Source organism: Chinchilla lanigera, unplaced genomic scaffold (genome assembly GCF_000276665.1).
Source record: "Chinchilla lanigera isolate Chin_1 unplaced genomic scaffold, ChiLan1.0 scaffold00042, whole genome shotgun sequence".
Taxonomy (NCBI): Eukaryota; Metazoa; Chordata; class Mammalia; order Rodentia; family Chinchillidae; genus Chinchilla; species Chinchilla lanigera.
This window is the reverse complement of record NW_004955443.1, coordinates 5,979,795-6,006,758: the sequence shown is the minus strand read 5'-3', so window position 1 is coordinate 6,006,758 and position 26,964 is coordinate 5,979,795. Positions and strand designations below refer to the sequence as shown.

General features: G+C 40.5%; 1 protein-coding gene across 3 annotated transcripts in view; it reads left to right on the top strand.

The window, feature by feature from the left end:
- Limch1 (LIM and calponin homology domains 1) overlaps positions 1-22,732 on the top strand; it is a gene marked incomplete at its 5' end in the record, with an annotated part of 320,988 nt that extends 298,256 nt beyond the window's left edge. For 2 of the 3 annotated variants that reach the window (XM_013518053.1, XM_005391930.2), the window contains 8 exon segments: positions 2,264-2,356; positions 3,198-3,302; positions 4,472-4,599; positions 6,057-6,178; positions 7,957-8,080; positions 12,170-12,278; positions 14,230-14,332; positions 19,914-22,732. In XM_013518053.1, the coding sequence (XP_013373507.1) occupies positions 2,264-2,356; positions 3,198-3,302; positions 4,472-4,599; positions 6,057-6,178; positions 7,957-8,080; positions 12,170-12,278; positions 14,230-14,332; positions 19,914-19,939 (810 nt within the window). In that variant the 3' untranslated portion in view covers positions 19,940-22,732. 3 annotated transcript variants of the gene reach the window in all.
- Between the last annotated feature and the right edge of the window lie 4,232 nt (positions 22,733-26,964).

The window sequence follows — 26,964 nt, the reverse complement described above, 5'->3', positions numbered from 1 at the left end:
TTGGTGCTTGACATATTTAATTTAACCTGCATACAAACCGTCAAAGTATGTCCTTTTCATCCCATTTACAATTAAAGAAATTAAAGCTCATAGAAATTAAATTAATTGCCCAAAGTCATAGAGCTGACAGGTATTGAGCTTGGATTCAGATCCAGGTCTGAATGACTATAAAGCCCGGGTTCTTTTCATTCTACTCTTAATAGTTACAGGAGTTACCAAAGAATCATGAAAGAGAAGAATGTTAGTTCTCAGTAAGTTGATGACATTTTGCTGCTGTGTAGAAAGCAATACTTAACGCAAGCGTATTTTACTTACTTTTTCTTTCTTTCTTTGTTCTGATCCTTTTGGCCTAATTCCCAAGGATCAGGGATGGTTTAGTTAATCAAGTGAAACATGGCTTTAGCTCTGCCAATCAAGTTTGGCACATTTGAAAACTGCAGAAGTTTAGGTCTTCAATACCAAAATGTTAGTGAGAACCTGATTCATCAAGTCCAGAGCCATCAGGACTTTTAGACCAGTCCTGACCATCTGCTGTTGTTTTGAATATCAAGTGCTTCTTCAGCTGAATGGTCAGCAGTCAGGAGTCACAAATTCTGTGGGGTAACAAGTGCACAGCCCCTCAGGGTGCTCTGAAGGGGCCATGCTTACAGACGAGGCACCAGGCATGTATTGCTCCAGTCCCCCTGACAGGTTACTTGGCGTAGCATCATGGGTTTTGGAAAGAGAGGCCTGCATGTGTGTTTCGTACTGTGTGTCACGGACAAGCTGCATCTCTCAGTCCTTGCACCCTCAGGTCATTGTCCTGGTGAGGAGAGACAGGGACAATTAATGGGAGTTTCTGGACCCAATATGCCTGAAAAGCTTTCCCTGTTTTTTAGATGTTCTGTAGTTTGGGGGATCTATTTCCTCTATCCTAAAAAGCCCCTGAAGTCCATCTCCAAAACTCTACAATACTCAGTTCTGACAATAAGTTTTTACCTGGTATCAAAGAACCTGTGCCATGGGTTGACCAATAGTGCTTGTGGTAGAACATTAATAAGAACCCCAGTCTCTAGATATTCCCGTGAAGTCCTCTTGCTCCTAAGATAATAATATAACAGGTATCCATGGGGGAAATCTCCATACCTTCCTATACAGACATGCGCAGGCTTGTTCTGGCCTCCAAGAGAGGATTTACAGTGATCAGCGCAGGTACTGAAGGTGTGCACCGCTTCAGTGATTCCTTTGTCTCTGTCAGGTCAGGATGCCGAGACTCCCTGGTGTCAGGTTTCATTTCATTCATTCATTTTAATCTCCACCCATTCACTTCATTTAGTCAGCTGTCAGGAATCTAGGCATATTCACCAGGGCCATCTTTATTCAAAGTGTTTTATTTTCCTCCCCAAAGTGGTGACTGCTGCTGTGCTTTCTGAACATAAGGATGGAGTTCTGATACAGAAGCATTCTAAAGGGTGTTTAACAGTTTTCTTAAAGATGAGGAAGGGGATTGGTGGAAGGGAGAGGAGAGGGAGTAGTGGGGATGAAAATAATTTTTAAAATGCATGTACCAGTATGCCAAAATGAATTTCATTATTCTATATTACTAGTATGTCCTGGTTTTTAAAAAGCTGCTATAATTTGAAAGTTACTGTAAGCTGGGAAGGCTTTGTTTTGGTACAGTGGTGAAAAGCAAAGAATAATTTATCCACTCAGCTAATTGTCACCTTATCAACTTTAGATCTCATTGTAGTGTCTGTCTTACACACCTACAAGGTTTTAAATCTTTTATTAAACTCTCTTTGGCAACAGTGTATTTCTTTTCTTTTTGGGGATAGGTTATCAGGGGACTGGGGATTGAAACCGTGGCCTTACACATGCTAAGCAAGAACTCGACCCCTGAGCTACACCAGCCCAGCAATGGCAAAACCTCGTCTCTGAAGGGCCCAGTTGAAACAAACTGTTAGTTTAGCCTATGCAGAACAGAATTGCAGTTAAGGAGCATTGTTGAATTTTTTTTAGCTTTTCTCTTTCCACAAGCAGATTCCTATTTCTTAGTCTAAAGAATAATTCTACAAAGCCCCACAGCGGAGAATACTACTCTCCATTGGATTTTTACATTCCTGAAGTGTTTGAGTACCACGCCATAGCATCCCCTTTTATGGCACGAGTTAATTAGACTTGAAGAAATTTTGCCACAGGTGGGACGTGGTGGTTTAGAGCAGGAAAAAGTCCCATTGATATAGGCAAGGATCACTTTAAACAATCTGTGGACACTCTGGGACAGGAGCGATACCAGAAGGAGCAGGACAAGCTGAAAGAAGAGTGGGAAAGAGCCCAAAAGGAGGTGGAAGAGGAAGAGCGCAGATACTACGAGGAGGTAGGAAACCCTCAAAGGCTTTGACCAGGTCGTCCCAGCTCCTCAAAGACTGTCCCTACCTTTGTACCTCTGTCGTGTGTATGTATGTGGCTTTATGTGTCTTTGCTCACAGCAGAGCCACACCAACCTCTTTAAAAGATCTGTGTCATCTTGGCTGTAAAAGACCATGATCCCCCTAAATATGGTTGTGTCAAGGGTGTATTGAACCGTAGTCAGGGAGACAATATGATTATATCTTTCCTCTGAATACAGTCTGATTCTTGGTCTATCCTACAGAGATGACATGAAGAAGTCAGTTCATTTGTGTTATTTTAAACTTGTTTACAGCCGCCATGTTTGGCAAAAATGAATTAACTTTATAGGATAATTTGGGTAGTTTTGTTAAATAAGTATATCCTTACTACTACATTGACTATATAGTACTAAAGAGATATTGGGAGGAGAATTTTATTTCATTTTATTTTTTAATTAACAAACCAGACCACATTACAGAATTTGAAGGTTGGATACATTTTGTGTGATATCTAAAATTTGTTTATGGTTAGTATGGTGAATGTTGTCTTCAAAAATAATCTTTGTACATAGTCAGATCCCTAATAGCATTTCATAACTAAGCTTTTAGAGTCACACGGATGAATTCAGACTTCAATTTTCTACAGTCAATGCTTATTTCGAAATCATTGCTCATGGAGAGTATTGGGTGATTTGTATGCTTTAAAAATAGATCTTTTTAAATGCTTGCTTCTTCACACATTCTGATTTTTTCCCTTTAGTTCCTTAATATAATTTTTCTCTTGATAAATATAATTTTCCCCTGTATTGATTCCTGTCCTTCCCCTAGGAGCGGAAAATAATTGAAGACACTGTGGTTCCATTTACTATTTCTTCAAGTTCTGCAGACCAGCTGTCTACGTCCTCCTCTGTCACTGAAGGCAGCGGGACAGCGGTGAGACCATTACTCGAAAGCAATCTCTGAACGAAATAAACCTAAATGGAAGTATAAGACCACAACGCCAGGTTTCCCCTCCAAACAGGATAGTTGGAAACCAGGCCCGGCCATTTCCCCCAGAACCCTGTCGTGTGCTGCATGGCATCGTACACTCTGTGTTGCCACTGCTCCACAAGGAGCAGACAGGCCGGCAGGCTCTGGTTCGTGGAGCCGTGTGCTGCAGTGTCCTGCTCACTGCCTGGCTCCTGGATGGCTCCTTCCTTCCACAGACATTCGTTCCTCTCTGCCAGGCCAGGCCTTCTCCTGCACTGTTCAGCAGCAGCAGACACACTTGCGTTATATTCTCCACCAGTTCCAGGAAGGCTGCCTCTATCCCCAAAAATTCCATGTGGAATTGGCGTGTCTTTGAGGGCTAGAGGAAGCCAGACAGGCTGCTTCCATCCATATCCCCCAAGTGAGGTCTTCGAGGTACTGAAAGGAGGTCACACCAAGACCTGCGTAGTCCACAAGCTATACCCAATAAAATGGGTATAGATGGGCACCAGGGCAAGCATTTGTCTTAAAATAAGCAGTCTTGTGAGTTGGTTTTATTTTGACAAGGGGATTTGCTAACCACTTTCCTACTGGGGATACAGCTCAGCTGCACATCACCTGCCTGGCAAGCATGAGGTCATGAGTTCAATTCCACCCCCCTGCCCCCCAAAAATAAAAGCAAAGACAAAAAACAAAAAAACTCTACCCACTTCCCTTTATGGCATAACTTCAGAGACAAAGGAGTCCAAATTATACATTTATTCCAAATAATTAGAAATCAATTAGGTTCCATTAATTTGTGTGACTGCTCTTTACATTGTAGGCAATGTGATTGAAAAGTGCTTCAGATACTTAATGGCCAGACATAAACGTTGTCTGGTACATTTAAAAATTATATTTAAATCTGGAGTGGTGGCACGTGCCTATAAAACAAGCAGTCTGGGAAGCTGAGGCAGAGGATTGCAAGTTCAAGCCCAGCTGGGCAATTTAGTGATTTAGCAAGACCCTGTCTCAAAATAAAAAATAAAATAAGGGCTGGAGTTGTAGCTCAGTGTGAATGCCTTGGGTTCAGTCCTCAGTACTGGAAAAATACAACATAGATATGAATATGATTATCCTTGTTTTCTCCTTAGAATAAGACAGACTTGGAAAACTGTCATGCGGAAGAAAGAGAAAGAAAACAGAAGAAACCATTCCAGGGGAATGATAATGACATACTGCATAAAACTGAGGAGAGTGATCCGCTGGAGGCGAAGGGCAGGTATGAGCCCATACCCGGCCGTCCATGAAAATTCACAAAGCCGAGCTCTGCCCACTCGCCATTGCTAATGCAAATCATATTCAGCTTTGAAATGATCATTCCAGTAATACATTACATATTACTTGAACATATTGTAATAGCTCTGAAGTCAGTGTCCTTATGCTCTTGAATATAAATAACCCTATTTTTAAATAGGCAAAATGTTTTTAAATAAGGAGAAACAGTATAGATCATCAGAGAAGTCTGTTGTTCACTCAAAGGGTTGTCAGTCAACTCCCTGAAACGGTGACAGTGTTTGCAGGGACAGTGGCTGAAACAAGACCCTGGAGTCTCAGCTACTGTGGTCCACTGTGGACCCGAGCCTGGCTGTTACTCCCCCTGTGCTGTGAGAAGCCACATTTGCTCTGGGTGATAATATACAGCGGAGCTAAATGGTTAGTTGTTCGTGGCATCACCCCCACCATGGATCCAGCGTGTTCTATGAGGTGGAAGATCAGAAAAAGAAGCCAGTAACCCTGATGCCCCCAGAGTTGCTCAGATTGGAACAGACTCTGGTGTGGCCGTGGCTATGATGGGCTTATTGATGCCACGCACGCCTGACCTGGAAGGGACCACAGAATGCCCAGTTGGCGTTCCTCTGTGTTCCTTCTGAGACAGATGTTTGCCTCTGGGGTCTGAGAGAGCAGATAGGTCCTAGGAAGAGTGCGTGTGTCTGCGTGCATACACAGCATCCCTGGATCCCAGAGGCAGGAAAGGCTTTCCAAGTGGCATTCCTAGGACTGGCTGGCAGTTCAGCTTTGCTGGGGAGGTTTTGCTCTGAATTCTCTGGGACTTGTCAGCTAGAAAGCTGTGTGAAATACAAATTTTAGGAGCTAAGGGCCTGTGTCCAGAGACGGCGTGCCTTTGGATAAATACATGTGTTTTCAGTTAACACTATTAACAGAGGCTTTCTAGTTTTATGAAATCAAAACTACCGATCAGAAAGATTTCAATGATGCAAAAAGGATTTTTCGTGCATTTTTTCTGGTTCTTGATACAGGCATTTCATATTTGTTACTTCTCCCAAATGTCCTCTGTGTCACCAGCGTCTCCTTCATCTCTCCTTTCCTGTACACAGAAGCTACTGAGAGCCCAGTGAATAACCGCAGGCTACCGAGGTCCCGTGTGGCTCAGATGATTTCTGTACTAATCCTTCTCTTTGAAAACGGAGTTTCCGGTTAGCTCCCGCATCCCTTGACATAGTTAGAATGAGTCACTTTGTGGACGGGCAGCACATCCCAAATGACAATGTCTTTACAATATTTTAAACCTATTTTAAAATAAAATGAATAAGTAAACCGTCTCATCTCTTTTTTTCAGATTACAACTGGTACTTCTGTGCCCCAGGTGATGGGACCAATAAATTCAGTCCAGCTGCTTTTGTCTCAGTTCTGAAATACATTTCTTTATTTTAACAGCCTATCGCAAGGGCCGTGGGCTCCCTCTGAGAATTCCGCATCGAAAGGAATCCATCAGGACCATCAGCTGGATACAGACAGTGGGGCCCCACCCTGTGGGACAAACCCACAGCTAGCTCAGGGTAAGAAAGGAGAAGACAAAGCCCTGGATTTAAATTATTGTAAAGCCCCTGTATTGTCCAGATAGATAGGACCTCGGCTAATTACTTCTCCTTAAGGGCCCCGGACCTCTACTTTATGCTGAATATATAATGAATGAACTCCTACCATCATGACCTAAAGCTGATATAGTATCATTCAGGATTGAGGACCCAATGAGGATTGAACAGGGTGTGTGTGTGTGTGTGTGTGTGTGTGTGTGTGTGTGTATTGTATGTGTATATATGTGTGTGTTACATATATTGACAGAGAAACCTTCAACCGTGATAAGCAGTGTATTTTGAGACTTCCTCAATTTTCCTGACTTCACCACTGCACTTAAGCCCCCTACAAAATGCTTTCGGAGCTTTAGAATCCACACCACCAGCTGGAGATGCAGGAGGAGGTGGAGGAAGTCCTAACAGCTTCCCTGCCCGTGCACCCCTTGTTCTCACCTGTGCCTCATACTCCAGGTCCCCTCAATGAAATTCAGAGGTTTTCCTAAAAGAAAAAAAGAGAGAATAGAAGGGAAAAAATGGAATCAAAGCTTTTGTAAATAAGCAGCCGGGCGTGGTGTCGCATGCCTGTAATCCCAGCACTTGGGAGGCTGAGGCAGGAGGATCGCTGCGTGTTCGAGACCAGCCTGGGCTACAAAGTGAGCTCAAGGGCAGCCTGAATTGCATAGTGAGACCCTGTCTCAAAAAGTCAAAAAAAAAGGAAAAAAAGCTTTTGTAAATAAGGAGGGGAGCCAGGGTTGAAGGGAAGGAGGAGAATGGGAAAAAAAGAATCAAGATCTATGATGTGCAGTTACAAGTTCCTTATGATGAATGCAGTCATTATGTATTTCAAAAGCGCACCAATAAAATTAGTTTTTAAAAAAGGTCACATTCTGCATGCCACTGAAAGTTCCAGTGTCAGATCTATGAATGCCTCAAGGATTTTGCATTTGGACCCCCTTTGATTTTTAATTTCATGTTGGTGTGTCTTTTTACCTTATTTGTATAATTTTTAAATTTTTTTACTACTAAGAAAGCTTCAAGAGTATTTACTGCTGGCAGATACTTCTTGACTTAGTCTGAAGTCAGAAGGATTAAAGAGGAGTGAGCTAAACTAAGCCTCAGGGAAGTTAAACAACTTACCCAAAAAGGATAAAAAGGTAACCATAATAAATGTTTTGGGGCAAAGGCAAATTTGCCTAAGCAAAAAGAAAAAAAAACTTTCAATGGTGGAATTAATGAATTTGGCCTTGTATTTTGAGCACATTTTCTATTCATACATTTATATGGACTGATGATCATACATAAGCATACACTTGCATATGGTCCCACAGAGAGATATCCTGTGTATCCCGTATCTCTATATAGATGCCCTATGAATTTAAACCACATCACAGTTGGTATAACTCATGGGTCAGAGGAAGCAATGGTGTTTGTTTATTATGTTTTAGAATTTATGCCCCAAGTTATAAGTGCAGCCACTCAAATGTGCTTTCTCTAATGAATAAAAAAAGTCAGTGCTTTGAGTGTTGTTCCTGTTACATCAGATATCACTGAGGCAAAAGAGCCTGGTTCCACATCCCTTTGCTCCCAGAACGGATTCACAGTGCAGGGAACGCACCAGCCCCTCCAGCCACTGGGTGCCCACAGCCTCCATGAAGCTGCTGTGAGACCTCAGCAGGCAGCAGCACTGTAAAGAAAGGTGACTAGCAAGGCATAAAGGTGACTTTAGTGAGTACAAAGTTTGTGTTCTTTACTTGGCTCAGATCCATCCCAGAATCAGCAAGCAGCAAACCCACCAATGCACGTGTTAGAAGATGTGAAGCCAAAAACCCTCTCTCTGGATAAAAGCATTAACCATCAGATTGAGTCTCCAAGTGAAAGGCGGAAGTAAGTACACAAGTCGTATGGATGTGGGATTTTTAAAACATGTATTGACTTTGAAGGGAGAGGAAATGAACAAACGTGATGGCAAAATGTCAGCAGCATTTTTGTATTTTTTCCTCAATTTGTTTCCTTGACGCAGTAACACATTTATGGGCGTTTGAGACAGTCTCCCTGTCAAGAAAATAATCACTCTGAACGTATCAATTTATAAGAAAAAAATAGCATGTTCTTACCCTACAAATATAAATATTTGGAAAAATTTGCAAGTCTGTTATATTAGTAACCTACTGGAGTTAAACTATCTCAGAGCCTATGAAAAAATATTCTTTCAAGGAAAACATCGTTATGTTCCTATTATTGTGCTCTCTCATTAAGGTAGCTACCCTAGGCTACATTTTAATTCTGTGAGAACTCTATTTTTTATATTAATAGTAGTTCCTGTCATTTTTGTGTGTTTCGGTGTAATAGGCACTATGTTGAAGAGTTTACAAATATTTCTCTCCTTTTCTCATGCTAACTCACTGATCCCTTCCAATGAGGAGTTTATGAGGCCGTTGTTCCCATAAGGCAGTTAAGCCTCAGGGAAGTTAAACAACTTACCCAAAGTATTTGACTGGTTAAGTAGTAGAAGAATTCAAAATGAACCCACACTTTTACAGCAAAATCTGATTTAGGCCAGGGCTTCCTTGTAACCACACTTGCAGAAGTACAACATTTTTATATTTTAACCAGTCATTCTGTATAGAGCCAGACCATCTGGATTCAAGTTTGCCTACTGTCTTAATTACTTTCCCCTTGTTCCTGAGACAAAATACCCAATGCCCAAAGTTAAAGGGAGGAAAGGTTTACTTAGTTCACAGTTTGTAGGTTTCAGTCCATAATCTACTGGCTCTAGGGCAGGGTCACACACGGGAAGAGGGGCGACAGTTCACGGCGGTGGAAGACAGCTAGACAAGCCTCTTTCTGTCCTTTATATTGTATCCAGTCTACTGGGACTAGGGCGGTGCCAGTCCAGTCAGTGGACTGATCAGCAATCACCCACCCTTAACCCCAGCACCCTCAATCCTGGCATTGCTCTATGAGTCAATCACACACTCTAGATTCAGCAACCTTCAAAAAAACCCCTATGGCCACATGAAGCTTTGAGGGGACATCTAGACACAGACCATAACACTACTTTGGACCTTGAGCAAGCTACTTAATTTTTCTCTGCCTTAGTTTCCTTGTTTATGAAATGAGAATGATAATAATACCCACTCCACAAAGTTGTACGCCTGGCACATAATTAAGTACTATATTGTGCTATAGAGCTGATGATGGTAACTGTGTGGTAAGAGAAGAGTGTTCAGTTACTTGTTAGGTTTTCCTTTTCCTCCGTATAGCGTTTGGACCGTGTTCCTCTTTTCTGTCTATCAGTTTCATTTCTAAATAGACACCAGAGGCAACAGGAGCTCACAGAGATGCCATTGCTATTGTTTCTAACTGTCGTGATTCTTAGCTGTTTTTCAAGACGTGAGGGTATTGGATGAAAACCTGATGTTTTGGAGAAGAAATTCTCTGCCTGAAGGGGAGTTTGGGGTGGTGAGGGGCTTCAAGGAGTTAACAGAGTCAGAAGGTAGATGAACTCAAGCTTTATTCTCTTCTGTGTTTGGTATTTTTCTTTTCCTTGTTCTTTTCTGTGTCCTACCTCTCCCTTTACAAATGAAGTTAACTTTTAAAACCCAGAACCCAGAAGTGACAGCCATATGACATACAGAGCTCCTGTGCAGCCCACAGCGTCTGCACCACGTCAGAGGCAGCCTCTGGTTGGGGACAGCTCGTGTTTGTCACTGCCAGCCCTTGGCGTAGTGGTTGCTAAATATTTTGAATATCACCCTTCATCACATGAACCCAAGGTGGAAACCACTGTGCTGAAAGTGCCTCCTGTTCCGCCCTGTGTTCCTGGGTGTTCCCCTAGATATTCACTCATTTCTCCCTCCAACCACGTTCATAATTTCTATATCCATCTCCTCATGTAAAACCAGTTTGGTGAACAGCTTTAAGAGAAAACCCTATGGCTGGAGATATAGCTCAGTGGCACAGTACCTGTCTGGCAAGTGCAAGGTCCTGAGTTTGATTCCCGGTACCAAAAAAAAAAAAAACCCTCAATTTTAACTAAAGAAGAATTAAACTGAAAGAAAGATTAGAAATTTATTCTGGTGTTTCTGTTCAGCAGTGCAAGCATGCCAGCCTCATTCTGATTTTATGTAGCCAATGCATGTATAATCCTTGCTAGGCAGAATTACTATTTTCTTTTCAAAAAAAGTTACCACTAGAAGACTCTGTGGTCTCTGGTTGCCAAGGAGGTGTTTTATTTTGGGATTTTTTTTTTTTAAGTGGAAAATGTCTATTCTTTTAGAATTTTGGGCCTCTGTTGACTTGTCCTAATTTACCATGTTACAGGAAAAGCCCTCGAGAGAACTTCCAGGCTGGGCCCTTGTCCCCCTGTTCTCCTACCCCTCCTGGCCAGTCACCAAACAGGTACAAGAGGTTAGCGAGCCTTCCCAAGGCTTGGCAAGCATCACTCCAGCTGAACTGGTGCTTGCCGAGCGATTCGGGGGGATCTGCCGTCCACCTCCCTTCTCGCATACACAGAGGCAGCAAGAAGGAAAACATCCCCCATTTGCCTGCAGATTCATCTGCTTGTGATAGAAAAAATCGAGTGTGTGACGTTGGCGTGCTGTGACCGCAAGACTTTAATTACATTGTGTGGAAGCTGCAATCTAATAATAAGATCCAGCAGACAGCTGCTGGGCTCCTCCGGCGGCGCCTGTCCCTCTGTGGCAGCTCAGCCTTCTAGGCAGGGTGGGTTGATGGCTCTTCCAGAGAGCCAGGCAGAAGCTGGGAAGCCAAACTCCACCTTCTCTGTAACCTACTCTGGCTCTCTTAATGATTGCTTCTGGACATTAATTAGGCCCATGATATTCTTAAAAGCTGCCTGGATTTCCATTCACTGGAGTGACAAATTACTGAGTGCTCAGAGGTTTCAGTTGATGTAGAAATTTCATTTATCTGCTAGATAAGAGGGAAATCCTAATAAATAGGTTTTCATCAGGACAAATCTTGCTCTTTTCTATGGTATTTCTTTCTGTGTCCTCTGTCCTTCTGTACCACCTTGACTTTCAAATGACACTGCATATTTTTTAATTCTTTATGTAATTCCAAAGACTTTTCAGATCACAGACACTACAGTCTGAACTTAGCTGTAGGAAGGCTCCCCGTGGAGGGCTGTCCAGTTTCACATGGCTTGTTGACCGTGTCCTCTTCCCTGGTACTGGTCTGCTGCATTTGGTTCTGACTGTTGGTAGGCACTACCTGAGAGCTGCGGAGTTCCCAAGAGGAGGTGGAGACAGCCCTGCCCTCCAGTGATTTGCAATTTAGAGAGATGGCAAATGTCTGAATTATGTTCAGTGTTTGCACTGGAGGAAGTAGCAGAAGTAACCTAGCCCACTCCTCTCATTCTACAGGTAGAAGGGAAACATGAGGTGCGTTTTTCAAAGCAGATCACAGAATGTGGTAACAGTACACAGAGTAGATCTGTGTCTCAGGGCCCTTTGCCTTGCTCTTCTATTATGGCACAGTTGACTCTATATTTTTAATCACTTTTTTCATAATAGATAAAAAGAAGTGCCCTTGAAGGGTAATGAACCATTTATGGAAAATGTTAAAGCAACATTGGAAGCGTAGTAAAGCTAAACGTCATTATCTTTTAAGATTTATGAGAGCATAGGATAAATACATTGAATCATCCCAAGGTATCTGAATAGACTACCACATAAACTTAGTGGAACAAAAATCTTACACACATACACACATACTAGAGTAAATACAGCAATAGAAGCAATTGTATTCAAGCTAGCATCCACTATCCAGAATTTATTAGAGCCAATACTTAATTTCCTATTCATTGTCAGTTTAGTAATTCTCATTTTATTCATGCTACAAGTATTTTAAAAATCCATGTTTCCATTTTTGCATGATGTTACATACTTGCATTTTTGGCCAGTGACTCTAGCCTGAAATGTGTATTCTTGCATGTATTTGTCACCCTAGGTCTATAAGCGGGAAGAAACTGTGCTCTTCCTGTGGGCTTCCGCTGGGGAAAGGAGCTGCGATGATCATCGAGACACTCAATCTCTACTTTCACATCCAGTGTTTCAGGGTATGGAATTAGCACTCTTCTCAGTGGAATTTCGTGGTGTTTTGTGTTTTAGGGATTTGTTCGTTAGTTTCTGCCTCATTCTGTGTTGAGAAAGGCCTTCTGGAAATCCCAAAGGCCTTTCACGTGGGCCTCTTCCCCAAGTGGTATAGACACGTGGGTGGACTCCATCCTTCAGTACAAAGCGCTTCTATCCTGAAACCTTTTGGGATGTGCAGTTTAAAAAGCACAACAGATTTCTGCACTTCGTCTTTACCGAATCACTTTGGCTGCCGAAGAGCCTGTGCTCTAGCAGGAAACAGGGGAGGACACAGAAGAATGATATTTCCAAATCTTTTACAGCTGTGGGGATTTATTTGAAATTTAACATATTTACTATTTCTTAAACTCTTGTGGTTTCATGCCAAAGGGTTTTTGTTTTTGACCTAAGTGAACGGGTATATCTAGTTACAACATTGTCATTCTCAGAATGGGTACGTTTGTAATCTCAGTTTGAATATCACTCTTTCTGGAAGCTGCCTTACCTGCCTAGACTAAGTCAGTTGTCTTTGTTTTCGAGCTATTCGTGGTCATTATCGCTCATCATTGTATTATTTCATTATCAGCTTCTCGAATAAACTATAAACTCCGTAAAGGCAGGAACAGTGTCTGTCTTGCTCCCCACTGTTTCCTCTGTACCTAGCCAAGTGAGCATCAATAAATATTTGTAAATGAATGAATTAATAATAAACTGAAACAGATCTCCTGCCAATAAATAAGTGAGCTAACCAGTTGCAGTGATCTGTTATACAATTTAAAGTTGAACTCCTTCAGCGTGTCCTGTACTTTTTTTCCACTGGTGGACACATTTCAAATTAATAAATAACTTTAGAAGCCAAGTCTTCTATCTCTAAAAAGCAGTTATTTCTTTCTCTGCATAATGCTGATATTCTTTCTTTTTCTTTCTTGAATTTTGTTTGTCCTACTTCTTGGGAGTAGTTTCCTTAGTTATAAATTAAACTAGTGTGGGTTTAAAATAACTCACACTTTGCCTATGAATTAAGAGATAATTAGTGAAGTTAACCCAAAATTATTAATTTAAAAATACCAGTAACCGCATGAAAGTAGGACACCACAGATAAAACACACCCCTCTGCCGCAGGTGACCACAGAGCATGAATCAGTTGCTGGTCCTGATCCCCTGGAAGGACTGGCCACTGGACCGACTCCAAATGCCAACCTCTCTGATACGAACAGCAGAGCAACTCCCACTGTTTCTTCTATACTCTGGCCATATGGCTAAAAGGAGTTCCATCCCCAAAGAATTTGTTATGTTGGGTATCATTGCCTTTATTTTTTGTTTTTTTTTGTTTTTTTGTTTTTTTTTCCGGTACCGGGAACCGAACTCATGACCTTGCGCTTGCCAGGCAGGCGCTGTGCTGCTGAGCTAAATCCCCAGCCCCTATCATTGCCTTTAATGCGGAAATGTAAAATGAAGTCACTTTTCCTAGTAACTATTAGCTGGTGAAACCTACCAACACGGCTAGAAAGCCTTTAAAAATTATTGATAGTCAAGTTGAAATTAATGATCTATTGGCTGTGTGCTTGTTTAAAACCACTAGGGTTTAGTCTGTGTAAAATGGTTCTGCTATCTTGATTGAGAAACAGTGTATGATAAAATTTAGAAGGATGGGGTTTTACTATCCTTACTACCTTCACAGCCTTGGGGCAAATTCACTAACCTCTCTGAACTTGTGTCCTTCTCTGTAAAATACAATGAGTTAAGATAAAATGCTCAAAGTATTTTCACTTTTGCTGTAAGCTGACTTTTAGTATGGCATCTAACGCATAATAGACGCTTAGCGGTGTGGAGATTGTAGAAGTGATTATTGTGTCCTTAGCATGAATAGTAACTAAGCAGGATGGAGAAGCAATTCCTTATGCATCCTGTAACCACTCTTCTTTTTCCCTTCAGTGTGGAATTTGTAAAGGACAGCTTGGAGATGCCGTGAGTGGCACGGATGTCAGGATTCGAAATGGTCTTCTAAACTGCAATGATTGCTACATGCGATCCCGGAGTAAGTACGGGGAGAATACCCCGAGAGCAGTGACTATAGGCTCCTGTGTGCATAGGATCGCATTTAGGAATTCATGTATTTTTCCCTGTCAGTTGAGTTCCCTACCCTGACAGGAAGGATTCTTAGCATAAAAGTAGAAGACTTAATAAGATAACCTCCTATTTACCACTTGTTTCTCACTGGAAGTTACTGGTGATGTGGGTAAATTCCATTTATCCAGAGGAGCATAAACACATGAGAAGGTAAAAACTGAAGACCAAATTCAAGCAACTGCCTAGGCTGGTCCTGCTGAGACGGAAGAAAGGCTTAAGACCTGAAACACTGTTCTTTGGTCAAGCATGTCTTCGGAAAACCAGCACTTTTTTAGGTGACTCAGTGTGGAGAGTGACTCCCCACTATTTATCAAACTGAGCACCGGCTTCTCGGTGTCACCATGCCCTGTATTCCAGGGTTTCATTTTGAAATATGCTTCTGTTCCCAACCAAATTGAAAGTTCCTTGAGAGACACACTGATGTGGACTCCCCCGCCCCCTCCGAATACCTTGCGCACAGTCAGAGCTTAACAAATATTTGCTGTCCTGGAGTTCCCTTGAGCAACCTGCTCTCTGACATTCTAGATGGGTCAAATGTCCAAGGTTTGTATTCCTTTTGGGGACACCAGGGGGTGCTGTTGCCCAGCTACTTTTCTAGAAGTTCTGAAAATAGCCAATGGCTTGCTCTTCCTGGGTCTCTGTCAGTCCTGGCGGCTCGCCTGACACCAGGAGATCTTTCCACGCAGATTCACCAGGCAGAAACACTTCAAAGGAAATTAGAGTGAAGAAATGGGGTTTGAAATTCAGGCAGGTTTTATTATTTCTCAAAGTAAGTGAAACAACGTTGTCATTGCCTTTTTACATGGCCGCTAAAGCTATGAGACTGAAAACGTAAAGAATGAAAATAGATAGTAAATTGTTACTAAATTGCCCAGGCTGAGCTAAAACTTACAATCCTCCTCCTGCATGCTTGCAGAGGGCTGATACTACAGGCAGGTGCCACCACACCCAGCTTACAGTAAACATTTGACTTTGTCAGAACCATTTCAATTTAGAGCCACTGCCATCAAACAGAACTATTTACATCATGCATTATATATATGACTAATTTTATGTCATATGTTTTATATATATTAAAAATGATGGAAAAGTATACCATACATTCATACAGACCTAGATGCACACGTACATGTGCCTTATGTAATATAGATGTACACTTCAAGCTAGACTTTCTTTGCTTTGTTTTTATACACTAGGAAGAAAAACTGAACACTTTTCTCCCAGGTTTCAAAGTGAATTTTTCCATGCTCTGTAAAGTATAGTTTTTGTCCACTTCAGTGCGCGGGGGAAATGTAAATCAGGGAACCAGAAGAGGGCGCTGTTACGTTGAAAGACTAAAGGAAGATGTGAAAGTGGTGTGGATCGGACCCCCTTTCATAACCTAAAGCCCTTGAAGGGTGCAGGGGCAAACCCGAACCCGCCCCTGGGTGACAGTGGCCCGTTTTCCATATTCTTTTTTTTTTTAATTGCAAAGTTGAGTAATTCACTGTCATTTCTTTTGGAAATTAGGTTTTGTTTTGTTTTGTTTTGGTTTTTTTGGATCTAAGCCAGGAACTTTTCTCTTAGGCATACAAATTTAAAGGGCATTACCTGTTTTTAATTTGAAATCTAAAGACAAGAACCGGGGCTGGGGATTTAGCTCAGCGGCAAAAGCGCCTGCCTGGCAAGCGCAAGGTCGTGAGTTCGGTTCCTGGTACCGGAGAAAAACCAAACCAAAACAAAACAAAACAAAACAAAACAAAAAAAAAAAGACAAGAACCGTGGAGTTCCTGTAACAAGATGAAAACTAAGAAAGTGATTTGGAAGTCTACAGACGGCTACTTGTTTATTTTATATTTCAAACATGTTTTATTAGGAATTTTAGATGTTTTATTAAGATAATTTTACAAACGCTAAGAAGAAAGTAAAAAGGCCCCATTATCTCTCTACCTAGATATCCAAAAGAATACGTAGATAAAAGTTATAAATGGCATAAAGTTAGAAGAATTGAAATTGTTCAGACACATGCCCAATGAAAAATGAAAATCCCCTGTTAACACTTTCTAATAATTTTTTTAACTTAAGCCAGTTGTTTTTGTTACTAAATGTTTCAGTACGTAACAATTATATTCCTTGTGGGGAGTTGGCCACACACATAACACCTCTCCATTCTTTTTTCATCCTGCTCTTCCTCCCTCCTCCTTCCATCCCTTAGTCCCCCTACCCTCTGAGAAAGATCTATCTCCCTACTTCCTAATACCTATTACTCTATTTGTACCTTGGGCTTCTCATATAGGAGAAACCATGTGTGTGTCTGATTTATTTCACTTAACATTAGGGTCTCAAGGTGCATCCATTTCCTACAAATGACTGCAGTTTATCTTTAGGGCAAAGTAGTACTCCAGTTATATAAATACCACATTTTTTTTATACAGTCATCTGTTAATGGACATATAAGCTGCTTCAAGATTTAGCTTTTATGAATTATGCTGTTATAAACACAGGTATGCAGGACAGAATGAGTGTTTGTATATGTACACATTTGCACACACAGAGAAACATATGTGCATGGTGTGTCTACCTGTATATGTGTTGGATTTTACTTCACACAGATGATAGTCACGTAGTCGTGGGCTTCTGCACTTAGTTGCTGTTGCTGTTGTTTTTGATTTAATAGCAAATCTTTTCAGTTTTTCCATTTACCGTGTATTTTTTCTTCATTCTTTTCAATGGCTTTTTGTCTTTTTTTTTTTTGGTTTTTTTCCAGTACCGGGAATCAAACTAACGACCTCGCGCTTACCAGGCAGGCGCTGTGCCACTGAGCTAAATCCCCAGCCCTTGAATGGCTTTTTAATAGCCACCTACAATCCCATTGTGTGAGCTTGCCTTTACTTAAAACCAATTCTCAGTGAAGGGACACTTTGGTTTATTTACGGTTTTAATATTGTTAAATGCTGCAGTGCACACCTTTGAATACATCTTGCTGAACATCTGAAAACACTTCCAAAGAACACATTCTGAGCAGTAGCAAAACTGAATTAAGAGGCGTGTGCTTTTTAATTTTTCAGACATTCTTCCTATCATTGTTCAGAAAATACATCTTCCCTGCAGAGTGTGTGAGAGCTTCTTTCTTCCTCTATACCAGTGGTGGCTCTGGATACCATCATACGTTAAAAATGTCCACTCTGGGCCAGTGTCGAGTGGTAGAGCACCTGTATTCCCCACACTAAAAAAAGTCCGCTCTACTGAGTGGGGAGAAGCCTCGTTGCTTTGAACTGCATCTCTTTAGTTGTGAGCTTGAACATCTTTTCATGTGTTTATTTGCCACTTATACTTTTTTCTATAAAGAGCTTCTCAATCCTTTGTCCATTCTTCTGTTAGCAACCTATTTGAGTCCTTTGCGAAATACAGAAACTTTCCTTACAACTCCAGTTAGGTTTGCTGTAGGTTGCAATTGTCTGTCATTGGCTTCCCACTTTGAGATTTATTTTCACATAAAATTTTTTTTCATTGTGTAACTAAATACATAATTTTTCCCTTTTTGGATTCTGGGTTTTGTGTTCTTACTCAGAAAAACACTCTATTCCAAAGGTTCAAAAAACTTATCTGAGAATTTGGCTAAGAATTTTTTTCTTTTTTACATGTAAGTGGGAGACCATCAGGAATGTATTGTAGGACAAAAATTAAGGAGATAGCAAACAGTATATTTTCCAGGTAACTAATGATGTGAATAACACTTAATAAATAATCCTTTTTAATCTCACTAATTTGAAATATTAACTTTCTCATAAACTAAGCCCCTGTATATATTTCAGTCCATTTGTGGATATTTTATTATATCTTATTAACCTATTTATTTTCCCTTGCTAAATGGTTTTAATGATTATATCTTCATAATCTGTTTTGATAATGGCTACTTTCTTGCCAATTATTTTTTCCAAAAACTTTCTAACCTTCCTATGTTTATTTTCTAGGTAAATGTTGATATCATTTTAGGCTGATTTTAGTTAAGTCAACACATGCCAGAGAAAAGAACTGCTTTCCTTCTTAGTGACCTAAGAAATAAATACTGTATATCTTAGAAATGACTAGGTGGAGGGTTTAATAATTTCACTAAAGAATTATAAATATACTTGAATTGTTTGAATATATCTCAGATGCAGTAAGAGAATAAGAAGAAATAATTAAAATCATTTTTATTTCTTTTCTTCTTTCTTTAATTTTACTTTGATCTAAATTAAACAGAGGCTAGATGGATAGATGTGAAAGGTGGTTTACATCATAGACATTCTAAGTGAAACAAAATAATTTCATTGTGTGGAATAATAAAACCTGAATATATAATCCGTTTCCTTCAAGTAACTAGTCACATTTAAATGAAATTTTTCTCTTGGAGGGAAAAATAGCATAACAGCATATTAAAATGCAGTTCCTAAAAGCAATGTAAACAGTTTTTAAGTTCGTATGTAAATGGGAATGGAAGTGCAAAACAAATTACCTGTCACAATTCAGCTGTCACATGTTTAACTTGTACCATTTGTGCCTGGGTGCTGGATGGCTGCGCCTTTGTACATGGTGTTCCATTCCGTCATTCACTCTAGTGAAATGCGTTTAACGCAAACTCCCCAGGGTCTCTTCGAATGTTGTGATTGTCTCATCACAACTCTAGTACCTAAAATGAAGGGGGAACCTTGGGAAGATTCCAGCAGGAACTGTGGAACCTCATCCTTTCCAAATAAGCTTGCCAAATAAAATACAAGATGCCCAATTAACTTTTTTATTTGAATTTCAGGCAAACAATGAATTTTTAAACTTGAACTGCAGATCATCCATTTGTTTTCATATAATGCCCAATTAACTTTTTCATTTGACTGTCAGGTAGACAATGAATTTAACTTGAATTTCAGATAATCCATGTGTTTGTCCTAAACGTTACATGCTGTGGATTTAGTACAACTGTGTCCTAGCTGTTACGTGGGCTATACTTAGACTTAAAAAGTATGTGTTTATCTGAAACTCAAATTTTACTGGGTGTCCTGTATTTTTACTTGATAAATATAGCAATGCCATTTCTAGATCATATGTCTAGTTCCTCTGGTTTCAATACATTTATTCTTACAGAAACCAAAACCTAGAGAAAAAAAAAAAAAAAAAACTAGAGAGAGAAAAAATTGGTTTTTTGCTTCTCGGCCCCAGAAGATAAAGTAGAAAGCTTGTTGGGGAGATTATGTGGTTCGCAGAAAACCCAGAGGCTTGAAGCAAACTTTATAGCATCTGTATACCAGTGCACATTGCTAAGTGGGGTCTGAGATGGGTCTCAGTGGTCTGCGTTGCTAACAGAGGTGATGTTAGCACTGCGTGTCCTGACACAGTGTTGTAAGGAACAGAATGGTACAGGTTTTCCTTCTGAGGGGAAGAGAATCTGCAAAGGTAATTGCTTATTTGGGAAGTTTAAAAACCTCTGAAGCAAGAAGTGCACACAAACCACAGTTGTTCTTTCTTTCTTATAGGTGCTGGCCAACCTACAACATTGTGATGTGGTTTTCAAGCTTTCAGATCACTGACCATTTCTTTATTGAGGGTGTCCCCTGGCAACTGCTTAACAAAATCCCAAGTTCAGGGGCTACTCAGCATTCATCTAATTTCTGAAAGGCTCTTCTGAAAGGTGGTGTCTGTTCTTTTGTAGCAGTGTTTGTGTTTTTCTGAGGTTTTTTTGTTGTTATTTTTTGTGGGTTTTTTTTTTTTTTTTTGCATTTGCACAGTGTATACAAAAGAATATTGAATTGTAATGACCCTGAATAGTTCAAAAAGTGGTTTTAATGTGGTCAAACAGGCTTACAGTTTAACATGTGTTATTCTCTTCTTTGGGAAGTAGCTAAAGGATGCAATAAATTTGTTGTGTTTTAGTATTTGTAGAAATTAAACACTTTATGTTTACAGAATTGAGCTGCAGAAAGTGCAAGACATGCCAATTTTAGTGATCTTCTAAGACAGGAGCATACGCATTTCAGAAAACTAAACATCATAGTGAGTTCTATCTCTGAGCTATAACTTGTTTTTAATGCAGAGACACTAGTCTGATAATATATACTGTAATCCTGAAAACATTTGTGTTACTTACCTTTTGAGGCAGAAGTTATATCAATAAATTATTGAACTGTTAGTATTAGATTTTGTGTACCTTGGAAGTGATGTCATTAATATAGGCTGGTTCATCAACCACAGAGAACCCTTGCAATAGCAGCTAGACTTACGCTTGGAGACATTGCCCAAGGGTAGGAAGAAACCAGCGGGAAATATTTCAGTGATCATCTCCAAACTTATTTACCAAAATCTATGAGGAAGTTTAATCTTCAAAGAGTGACAGGTCGGTGGTAGCCTTGAGGCCCCGGTGGCCTGCTTCTCTCCAAGCACTAGCTTAGGAATCTTCAAGAAGGGGCTCATACCAGGTGTGTGGAATGTGAGGCATTGAGATAAATCTGTCCTTAGATGTGACCACGGCTTACCTTTGGGGGCCACATGTGCAGGTATCCAAAGAGAAAGTTCATTTTAAGAGAATCCAGATGACACGATGTGTAAGCCACTGGGATGTGACCAGCAAGAAGCTGCAGCTCAGCTTGTGCCCTGCCTACTCTAATGGATGCATATGTACCTTCGTTTTCCTACATCACCTTCACTACTATAAAGAATTCTGGATTTTGCTCGTGGAATTTAGAAAGGAACTTTTGTGGAGACTTGACTTATTTTCTACCCTGTATGATAAGTTTCAGCTGGACGAGAAAGAAATCAAGTGACTAACATCCATCACAGTTTGCATCTCCAGGCTGTTTTCTTCAAGACTGGGGACAGGGGGACTATTTATTCTGCCTTAAAATGATGGCAAATAAGTGAAGATGACATTTTGTGAATGTAGACTATGGATATACTCCTAGTAGGTTAATGTAGTCATAAGAAGATATCAAGTAGATGTGTTTCTTTATGTAAGCAGTATTTTTTTCTGTGTCTTATTGAGTATGGCTAGCAATTATTTATTTCCATGCTAGAGGGTCCTTTGCATGTGGGTTCATGTAGGCGCAGAAATTTCCTCACCACTGGAGGTGTTTGACCACTTTGTCATTTGGATGAGCTGTTATTGGATTGAAATTTACACATCATTTCATCGAAAATTGTGCCTTAGAAAATGCAAAGCTGTTGCACATAGTCAGCAATGAATTATGGATGTGGTGCATTGACAAGGTGAAGTCACTTCCAAATTCCCACGACTTCTCATGGAAGTGTTTCCTGTTTTACAGGGGAAAAAAATGAAAAAGGAAATATTAAAACAATTTTAAAAATGTACAGATCAAGTCCAATATTTTGATTAGCCGCCTGCATGTTTTATTAACTATTTTGATAATGTGGATGTTTACACTTTGCATGATATTAGCAAAGTACTTTACCACAAATGATGCACAAAACATGTACAATACGGTCATTCATAACCAATTTTTATAGAGTCCTTTTTACATGTGGAATTCCATCCATTATGTGAGGATTATGTGAATATTGCACATTCTCTTCCGGTTTCACATTCATTTATACATATTTCTTAGTAAGACTCATTGTACAAGTCAAGAAAAATAAAGCTGCATTCTCCAACTGCAAAACATGCTTTCCCATAATGAACACTAGTCACCAGCACAGAATAATCTCCAACATTTTCTAAATTCTAATTGCCAACTGTTTCTATTTCTATTTGATTTATATTTCATTTAGAGTCGGTTACATGGCAGCTTAGCCAGACTAGATCTTGTTTTTTCCAGTGTAGCATAATGAGTATGATCTATTTCCTTTCAAATAATCTTTGAGATCCCAGGAAAATAAAATGCTGTGCTCTGTGGAGCTATAATGCAAATGTGTTTGTTTAAAAACCAGACGAGGCAAGTGGGTGATTTATTGTTCCTGAGGAAGTATATCTGATTTTTGCCCTTATACTTCAAAAGATAGTCTCTTTTGTTTCCTAAGAAAAAAAATGGGTAACTCTTTGTTTTTCACTAGCAAACTTTCATGATGTTGCTTCCTTCTTTCTATGTAGTGTTATTAATGCAATACATATTCTAGTTATCTATACACAGCGTAAGATTTAACAAACTGAAATGATCCACCTCATATGTGAGTCCGTCCAAAAGATGTTACTGTCCTGGGTGGGCCGATGTTCTATATCAGTTACACTAATTTTCATTTACAATATTTATTCTAAAATGCCTCTGAGAAATAGTTAAAAAAAAGTTATCTAAAATGCACAGCTTTTATAGCAAATGTACATTTATAAATAAAATACTCAAATCAATTTTGTGTTACATTCATTTTTTGAAGGGGTGGGGATCCGTTTTCTTACTAGGGGAACAGAGAGAATCAAGCTCTCTCTTGTGAGTATTGGTTCAGGCTGACACAGTCCCGTGATGGCAGTGATACATATTTGGCGTCAACTGTGTAGAGCAAGTCAAACTTACTGTCTGGTTGTAGGGCTCACCGAGGAACCGCCTTCCAGGACGAGACTTAAATTTCTTGAGATGACATACACAATAGTCAGAAGGGACCCTGCAGATGCCAATGCAATTTGTTGGAAACAATCAAATGATGGTCAAATTTCAGCTCTGGTTGGAGCAAACCAAGGCAAGCGCTGGGAAGTTCTGTATGTGTCACTGACCCCAGCACTGCCCTGACGTGTCCTGCTCACTCTATACAGTCTGTTTCACTAAGGCGCCTTTTCTCAGGTATCTAGGGACTGTGCTGGGAACCGTGGCACTCTGCTGATGCCTCTTTCCAAAGCCCACGTTGCCCCTACCTTGACTGTACCCCACATACGTAGGAGGTGGTAGGAGCAAGCAAAGTCCTTGATATTTTCAGTTAACATTTTCACTAGTTGTATTCTGCTTCCTGTTGCAGAGTTCAGTGGGCAGTTAGTTGTTGCTGCATTTCCGTGGAACAGTGGATGGTGTCCTTATTATACTGAGAGTTTTGGTAGTTACCAGAGTTACCTAATACACCCATTTTTATTTAAATGAAAGTGCATTCAAGTAGAATGCAATTCAAAACAAAGAAGACTGTTAGTGAGATCTATGAAGAATATCTTCATTAAATGAAAAAGAATTTGCCTCTGATGCATTGAACTAGCTTTTTTCCCCCATTTTCTTAAGACATAAAGACTCCATTTCAGAATCCCAGACCACAAAAGCTGCCCCCCCACCCCGGTTCTTTGGCAGGGTTTACAAATTAGAACGACTAGAAAGTTCACACACTCAGGTAACCAGTTAGACACTGTACTTGAGAACCAAGAGAGGACGACAGAGAATGGTATGGACTGTGAAAACTGAAAAAGTACAGTTCTATCTGAAGGAGACAGTACTTGGCTACATCCAGTTGTTTCCGTGTGAAATCTCCAGTGTATGTTGACGATTCCAAAAGTTTTCTGACACAGTGCCAGCCAAAGTTGTGAGGCTCAAAAAATATATACCTCCAATCCCAATTTTATTCTCAGGCCATCAGTTGATAAACTATAGATTAAGTCTTTGCTTGGTTTTTCTGTCAGCTGCTACTAATTTGCTCTTCTGTGAGTCATTTCACTGGACAAATCCATTGAGGGCCATGCAAAATATTTGCATTTCAGAGTGTGTTGGGTCATGCAGAGAAAGAAACTAAGGTATTGCTATATTCCTAACACTTCTGAGTGGCATTATTGATGTTCTGTCATCAAAGATAGCTATTTTATGGGCACTCGTGTTCAGTGTTTTACCTAGCCGTGCCCTTCTGCTTGATAGTTTTATTCTTGTTCCTTAGTGACTCAAAACCACAGAAAAGACAAACTAGAATTTTTCCCAAATTTGTCTAGTATTATTTTATCATCTGTGTTTTTGCAAACATTGTTTGATTTATAAAAATAGCATTTCTGGCATATAAAGAGAGAGAGGTATGTCTCCTTATTTTACAGGTGATGAACGAAGATATAACAGGTTAGGTGATGTATTCTGGGAGAGTATAACATTTTACATAATTGTGTATTTAACCAACTGTTCCTAATCAGGGTTGGCCAGGCAATTTCCTATTCAATTATTCCTGGCTCCTATGTCTGGGACCTCACATGAGGCCAACTATGAGGACCCCTGGGCATAGTTGGACTTTGGTAGAATCTCATGTGCACTCAGACACTAGAACATACCTTTTACAATACATTTATACTTCTAAATAAATAAATAGACAGTATTCCATTTTTATCCATTTGAGGTTTGAGAAAGCAGAGGTCTCCCTTGTTGCACAGCTTTGGCCACTTTCAAATTTGCTGGAGTGGAAATCAAGGGGCCACTCTTAACAACTGAGGCCTGGCTAGAGCCCACTGCCCTCTCCCCTCCAGACCTCCCCCACCCCGTCCAAGTCTGGTGCCCAGAGCTGGGAAACACTAGACCTACCTGATAGATAACTCACTGACCAGCTCAATTTGTTTTAAGGAGAAAAGTTTCATTTTGGCTCACAGATGTAAAGGTTTTAGTTTATAGTTGGCTGGCTCCAAGTCACGGTAGCATGGCAAAGGGCCACCGCCAAGCAGGCAGGAGACAGCACAGCAACGTAATAGCAAAGAAGAAGCAGCTGAAGCCAACAGAAAAGAGCAGCTCTTTATCTTTTATATTCTATCCAGGCAAGCTGCCCTTAGGGCAGGTAGCACTCACACACAGAATGAGACACACTTAACTCTACCCTGAATCAATGACAGCATCATATAGCCTAGATCCAGCCATCTCCAGAAATTCAAACCGTGACCGCCCCATGAGGCTCTAGGGGAACATCTAGATACAAGCCTTAACGTTCTGCTCCTGACCCGTCAAGACTCATGAGCATTCCTTTATGTACAAGAGATTTAGTCTGAGTCCTAATAGTTTTCAGCCTTGCTGAAAAGTCCAAGCCCAAAGTCTCCTCTGAGATTTAAGAGAACCTCTGATCTGTGAGCCCCTGTACACATGAAAAGAAAGTTAAACACTTCCAACATACAATGGCACACGTTTCCTTCCAATGATAAACATTTCTATCCTACAGATAGGGGGATAGAAAAGAACAGACTAACAGAAGTCCAAAATCCTAAGTCCTGTAATGCCATGTCCAGCGTCTGGAGCAATCTCTGGCAAGATGTGAACTCCAAAGCAACCCAAATTTCATTTCACAGGTGGATCAGCTTTCTCAAAGTCATCAGCCAAGGCTTGAGCGAAAGACCCCTTTCTAATCCCTCTAATAGGCAGAAGACTGAGCCCACCCCCCACTGGTTCGTATTCATATTGTCTCCCCCCAAACATTCACTGATCCATGAGTCAAGGTGTTTTATTTTTCAACAGAAATAATGAAACTGTGAAAGCTGTGTTCCTTACTGTTCACCAGGAGGTAGAGAACTATTTCAGTAGGCTTTTCAAGTTTAGAAAACACTGCGGCTGACAGCAACTGACACAACCATAAGAAGCCCCCACCACACAGTATATCAAGTGCCACACTCTCGGACCTTTCTGGCACAGAATTAATTACTATCCAAACTCAATCCATGAACAGTTGTGATAAGTGTGCGTTATGGTTTGGGTATAGATGTTCCCCCAAAGCCTCATACAGTTTCAGGTAGCCTTTTTTGGAGGCAGCTGAAGCTAGAGTCTGTGATTGATTCACAGTGCAATGCTGGGATTAAGGATGCTAGGATTAAGGGTGGATGATTGCTGGGTCAGTCCACTGATTTGATTGGCACTGCTCTAATCCTCACAGTGTGGATAAGATAAAAGGGGCAGGAAGAGGCTTGTTTTGCCCTTTTGCTCTTGTTGCTTTGCTGTCTTCCACAGCCCCAGCCGCCATGAATGGCTGCCCCCTCTGCCGTGAGCCACCTTGCCTTGGAGCCAGCCAATTACGGACTGAACCCTCTACAAACTGTGGGCCAAATAAACCTTTCCCCTTTTAAACCTTGAGTGTCGGGTATTTTGTCTTAACAACAAGAAAAGTAACCAACACAGTTTGTTTCTGATACTTTGATATAATAACCCTGATATAACAACCACTCTGGGAAACAAGTGGAATATTGAACCTTTTCTCAGATGATCCAAGATATTTTGAGAAAAGGGAATAATCAAAGGAAGCTTACTGAAGAGTAAAGTTTGCTATAAAGATAATAATAGATGAACTATATGTTTAGGGTGTAATTTATAAACTAAAATGAAAAAATGGCTCAAATTTGTGTTTTATACCTAGATGTCCTCCAAGAGTCTCATGCACTCATAGGCAGGGCTTTTGGAAGGGGATTGGATTATGGGGCTTAGAGCTGACTTGCTGTTAGGATCTGGTCAGAAGAGGCAGTCACTGGGGTGTGGCCTGGACGGGTTTCTCTCCCTAACCAACCCCTCCCTTTCTTCTCTGCTTCTGTCTGTAAAGCCGTATTCAGCTCCCCTCTGCCAGGTTCCTTCTCCAGAAGATCATGCGAGGCCTGAAACTAAAAATGTGAGCCAAAATAAACCTCTCCTTTAAATTCTGGGAGCAGCTAGGAAAGTACCAAGAACTATTTAA